Here is a 6,243-nt window from a genome sequence, read left to right on the forward strand (position 1 = left end):
TTTTGAGTTGTTTTGTTAGCGTCGAGTTAGCATTTGCTGCTAACAGACTTTAATGTTATATTTCATGTTTGAACTCAGGATGGAGTGTTTTAAAAATATATATATATCTACCTGAAGTCCTGCTACACACACACACACACACACACACACACACACACACACACACACACACACACACATACATGTTCACACAAAAACACACATTCACAGTCACGCACATACAAACACACACACACACATTTGCATATTCTGCCTCTGAAGCGGTTTTAAGGCGAGGTTGAAGACAGAGTGTGTAACTCAGTGTGTTACTGTGTGTGTTAGTGTGTGTGTGTGTGTGTGTGTGTGTGCGTGTGTGTGTGTGTGAGTGAGTTCCTGCCTCCCCCTCTGTGCCTCTTGTCCTCCCAGCAGGGGGTCTCAGCGATGATAAATATATATATATATTTCTTTTCTTCTCCACTAACTGACTTTCTCTCCTCCCTGGCTTCCCTGGACTCAGAGAGAGGTAAACACATTCCTTCTCTTCATTCCTCTCCGTGTCTCTGCAGCGTCTCCGTCATGCTTTAGTCTTTCATTTCCTCTGTCTCCTTTCTCTCCCCGTGTTCAAAGCAGCCCTCCATATACTGTACGCACACACACACACACACACACACAGGATGCAGGCAGTGAAGGTGACCTCTTCGATCCTTCACTGTCTTCAAGCCTGTTTTAAAGTATTCACACACACACACACACGCACACACTCGGACCCTCGGGCGTGTGTTTCCTGTCGCGGCGGATATTGGACAGAAATCAACGTGCAGACAGTTATTCAGATGACGTCTGTCAGTCTTTTGTATTTCCTCTCCTTCTTATTGTCTGCATTTTTCCGTCTCCGCTCCTCCTTCTTCTCATCCGACCTCTGCACCACTTCACTTGTTTTTTTCGGCTCCGCTGGCTTTGGGGAAAAGTTCTTCCCCGCCGCCGTCGCTCATTGAACTCCCTCTCGGTTCACGCTGCTTTAACGATCCTCTGGGGTCCATCGACCTGCATCTCTGTGTGTGTGTGTGTGTGTGTGTGTGTGTGTGTTCATGAGACTGATAAAGGTCAATTCATTCGTCTTTTCTCAGATCTCATGTCCACACACACACACACACACACACACACACACACACACACACAGATGTGCACATTACCACCAGTCATTATTTGTCTTTCTTGAGTAGAAGTCAAACATGTCGTCCCTTCACCTTCACCTCTGACCTCGTGTGTGTGTGTGTGTGTGTGTGTGTGTGTGTTCATCTCTCTCACAGGGACTTTGCATACGTGGCTCGGGATAAAAACACCAGGATCCTGAAATGTCATGTGTTCCGCTGTGACACGCCAGCCAAAGCCATCGCCACCAGCCTGCATGAGATCTGCTCCCGGGTGAGTGCTTCAGGCACGACGGAGGTCACGTAAAGCGCCGACATGTTGGGATGATGTTCCCGTAGCGATACACACATTTAAACCAATGAGACAAAACACATTTGCAACACTCTTTTTTTTTTTTAACCAGTAGAGGGCGCTGTCTGGGTTAGCTTTTGAGAAGAGAGGTCAGCGTCACGTTTTATCAAGGAAAAAAAAAAAAACATTAACGATTTGAAACATTTACTTTTAATTATGAAGAAAAATCAGATCTTTTTTATATCCATCGTCAGACAATTCAAATATTTAGACAGGAGGGGAGACAGAGCTGAGGAAAGTGGCGGCCTCCATTCGAGCGCTCTGTCGACCTTTTAAAAAAAGACACAACGTTTGCATCAACTTACAACGAGAAAACAAACAGAGATGTTAAGATAAAACCGAGCAGCAACATCTGGTGTTGAAAAATGAAGTCAGTGTGGGAGGTAAAAATCCTGCAGTTCATCGAGTGTCCACTTGAGGCTCCCTCCAAGAGTCACATACACGGCCATGCTGTGAGCCTCATGACACTCAGCACATTATCTCACCTCTCCGTCCTACATCAGAGCAACACATGAAGCCTCAACACGCTGCAGGACGTCCTGTGTTGTTCCACTCACATTTCTTCATCCTCAGTCTGTGTGCAGCCTCGACTGTCAGGAAGTCCCAAAAAAAAACCTGCATTAAACTGAGGTAGAGAAGTTCATGTTCTCCTCAAAGACATAATCCCGGAGCGTTCTCTGCAGCGCTCTCAGATGTGTGCAGACGAGAGAGAGAGAGAGAGGAGGAAGACGATTTAAATCATCGTGTTTTATCGTCTGCAGGAGTCGCTGAACGCACGGAGAATTAATGCGTCTCCTCCCAGTAAAACTCGTTTATGGATGCACAACTTTAATTCAATTTTTTTTTTTTTTTTTGCAAAAGGAGCTTTTAATTCCCCACAGGTGCGTCGTTATGATTGATGATTTGTAAAGAACAGGGAATCATCTTTACTGAAATGTTGCTTGTCAGAAGAAGAAAAGCTGAAGAAGCCGTTTATTGCGCTCCTCATCCGTCATGCTGATACCACCTGTCCCACGTGTTACACTCACCTTATATTCCTGCAGGGGGGGGGCTCAGATAAAGTTTTGACTAACACTCTGATTAAGGACATGCATGAATCATGTACGGTGTTTGGAGGAGTGTGTGTGTGTGTGTGTGTGTGTGTGTGTGTGTGTGTGTGTGTGTTTCTTCTTGTGAGATGAGCTGCAGAAAAAAACTCTCACCCTGTTTTTTGAAAGGAAAGGTTCGACCTCCTTAATGTGTGTGTGTGTGTGTGTGTGTGTGTGTGTGTGCGTGTGTGTGCGTGCTCCCGGGTGAAAACATGACAGTATCACGGGTGAAACTGCTCCAGGTTTTTTTTCCTGAACCCTTTCTTGTTAAGTCTTTCATCTTTTTGTCCCCCCCTCCTCCTCCTCCTCCTCCTCTCCTCCCTCATCCTTTTTCCCTCTCACACATTTTCATCTTTGTCTCTTCCCTCTCCTCTTCCTCCTCCTCCTCCTCCTCCTCCTCCCATGTTGTCTCTGCTCTGTTTTTACACGCCATTTCCTCATCCTTCTTCTTCTCCTCTTCCTCTCCGGCTCTCCTTCAGATAATGACCGAGCGAAAGAATGCCAAGGCGATGGCAGGAGGCTCTCTGCAGGACAGGATGCAGGCGGGACTTGATCTTCCTTTACAAGGTGGGCTTCATTCACACAGCACCTCACTCTGTGTATTTATGGCACACGGGGGCCGCCGCGCTGGTGAGAGAGATTTATCAGTGGCACGCTGTTTGCCTGTGAGCAGGTTACCTCTCAGCACAGCGACGACAGAGCGAGGAAGAGAAGCACCTGCAAGCTGTTTTTAGTTTTCCACACCAGTCAGTGTGAGCGCTGCGGCGTCCTGTAGACAAACAAAGTTGTGTTAAGATCAGCTGATCAGGTGGGAGCTCATTCATTGGTCTACTGTTGGTGTTTCGTGACGTTAGAGCGAATCCGAGCCGTTAAAACGTTTCCAACTCCCTCAGATCCTGTCGTGCCCATGAGCATTTGATGAACCCGCAACCCCTTCTTTTTTAGCAAGCTTGTCTTCACCCTCGTCTTCAGTAGGCAGAATTATCTTTATCGTCAATTTCTCAATAGAAGAATAAAAAAAAAAGTGTCTCTGTGATCCACGGTGGAGGAACAAGTTCAAGGCTTTTTGCTGAATCGTGGACAGATACACACAGGGGAGTCGTGCTAGCTAAAATTCAGAGCGGGGGGGAGGGGCTAAATTTGAGCCAGGTCATGTGGTCCTTCTTGGACGATGGCTGCACTTTGAAACACTTGTTATCAAAGGAGGAATCTGTGTTTTTGCTCTTTCTGAAAGTCATCATGCTAAATTCCCCCGTTGGAGTTAGCATGACGCCAACTGTTCATCCAAAAACTAGCAGCAGTATTTTCCAGACTATCGTTTCACTCGTCGCTCCCCGTGCACGGAGCAGAGTGCAGAACCACTTCCTGTCTGAACGGCCCCTCACAAAACGTTTGTCCTCGAAGCTTCACGTCGTTCGTTCCACATTAAACATTTACGAGGTCGACTTTATAAGTTAGCAGTCTGAACCTCGGCGTTAGCTCGCTGCTAACGCTCCTCGTTTGTGCAAACCGGTCAATCATGCAGCTTTGTGTGTGATGAAATCCTCCACAGCTCTACTCGTGGTCAAAGTGTCCACAGGGCATCTTTAACAGTTGTTAGCGGTGACGGGGGGGTCGAGCCATAATGAGCCCGTGTTCATCACCTCACCTTCATACCGTCCAAACAGCACAGCGTGCTGCTGACTGCTCGTCCAATCACACAGCTGCTGCTCCGTTTCTGCTTACCATGCACAACGCTGTAATCAAGTGTTTGAACGCCGGAGCAGAAAAGTGCAGCACGAGGGGGAAAAACAATAATCTGACTAATAACACGACTCGTGCACTGTGTCAGTGCGAAACAGCATCGGATCATCAAACATCCACGTCAGGGATAAATCCATCGGAGGAGTGTTTTATTCTGAAGTCTTTGAAAAAGAGGTTTTCATGCAGCCTTGTTTTTTTCTGCACAGCTTCACGAGGGAGCGAGTCGGTAAAAAGTGAAAACATGCATGAACTTAATCAGGCTGGGTCTGCCAGGCTCAAAGGCTGCAGTGCTGTCGCTGGTTCAAGTCCCCATGCGATTAACATAAGCAGGGGGCTCGTCGGGGATTTATCCGCTGAAGGATTCCCCGAGCTGAAGTTGGTCATTACATAGAGGTGAGACTGTTGTGGTTAGAGTTGATTGTGTGTGTCAGTGTGAATTTAGATTCGGACTCTGCGGGGAACGTTGGGAAACGTTGGTCCTGATTCTGGCCGTTGAGCAGATGACGCTGTGTTTTCGACTTTGTTTTGAAAGAAATGGAAGAAAAGGATAAATGTCCTGGTGACGGGCTCGTGTTAAACTCGACTGTGCTTCGACCCAGCAGAGTTCCCCACGCCAAAGACGGAGCTGGTGCAGAAGTTCCAGGTGCTCTACCTCGGGATGCTTCCTGTGGTCAGACCAATAGGTGAGTGAACACACAGTCAGCACTCCGGGGAAACGGGAACGACAAGCTCACAGTCGGTGTTGATTTTCACGACCGTGTAATATTTGTTTTATGCTCTCCAGGCATGGACATACTGAACGGAGCCATAGAGAGTCTCATCGGTTCTTCCAACAGAGAGGACTGGACTCCCGTGGCTCTAAATGTGGCAGATGCTACCGTCACCATCAGCAAAGAAAAGGTCAGACACTCATCATGTTGCTGTTTGTAACCTTCTCCTCCGGCGTAGCTTAACAACAATCTTTATTTATTTATTTATTCAGTCACCGTTTGTTCACTTTATCGACCCGCTCTCTGCACGTTATCCCCTCTTATCACTCTTTACTCAAACACGCAGTATGTCAGATCCACCACCAGGGGGCTCGCAATCAAAACATTAACAAAAGATGATGGTGAAGCTAGCGGGGAATCATGGGAGTGATTCTCTCTGCTTCGGAGTTCACCGTAGTCGGGACAAACGGGAGAAACCGACCGAAAGAGAACGAACACTTTCAGTCGTTCAAGTTTCCTTACGGTGCGATCTTTAAAGGGTCGTTGAGCGTTCTGTCTGTCATGGCGAAACACACGCCCTGATAAAAACCGCCATCGTCCTTGAAAACTGCTGATCATATTGAAGCTAATTTAAGAAGTCGACAAAACGTTCGATGCTTACAGACGTGGAATTAAATGATTAGACGTCTTTCCACAGACACGATCTGGGATCAGAGCGGCGCCCGTCACAACCGTCTGCTCTTCATCGTCACACTTCGTCCTTCTTATGAACGGTGTTCCAATCACAATCTGGAAGTATTTAAGAAAGCTGGAGAGGAAATTATGATTTTAAAACAACACGTACATGTGATAAAGACATAAAGGTGAAGACAAAAAAAAAAACGATTTTCTTGAATCTAAAATCGAACGTTTAGTCGTGCAGTTCCACGTCAGGACTAGTGCCGCCGTTTCACTACGCTGTGCGGCGGGAATAGAAGGAGGCGCTCAGAGACTCCACTCAGGTTCAAATCTGCATGTTGAATGTTGATCATGTTCGACCAATCAGAAGGCGGGAAATCTGCTTTTTTTTTTTTTTTCCCTTTTTCGATAACTTATGGATTTTATCTGTGACATGATGCAGCTTCAGTGAGTCTGTTTAATAGGAGGCAGCAGTTTCACAGGGCAGCTCTCTCTCTCTCTCGCTCACTCGCTCGCTCTTTGTAAATTACGACATGATCAAT

General features: G+C 46.8%; 1 protein-coding gene across 1 annotated transcript; it reads left to right on the forward strand.

The window, feature by feature from the left end:
• Nucleotides 1-204: 204 nt before the first annotated feature.
• Nucleotides 205-5,235, forward strand: LOC306819494 (amyloid beta precursor protein binding family B member 2-like; the record flags this gene model as incomplete). The annotated part of the gene is made up of 5 exons (XM_079373302.1): nt 205-502; nt 1,290-1,404; nt 3,050-3,137; nt 4,916-4,996; nt 5,098-5,235. Coding segments are annotated over exons 3-5 (304 nt in total), but the record flags the coding sequence as incomplete, so codon positions are not given.
• Between the last annotated feature and the right edge of the window lie 1,008 nt (nt 5,236-6,243).

Source organism: Symphodus melops, assembly GCF_947650265.1.
Source record: "Symphodus melops genome assembly, contig: scaffold_546, whole genome shotgun sequence".
In the NCBI taxonomy this organism is placed as follows: domain Eukaryota; kingdom Metazoa; phylum Chordata; class Actinopteri; order Labriformes; family Labridae; genus Symphodus; species Symphodus melops.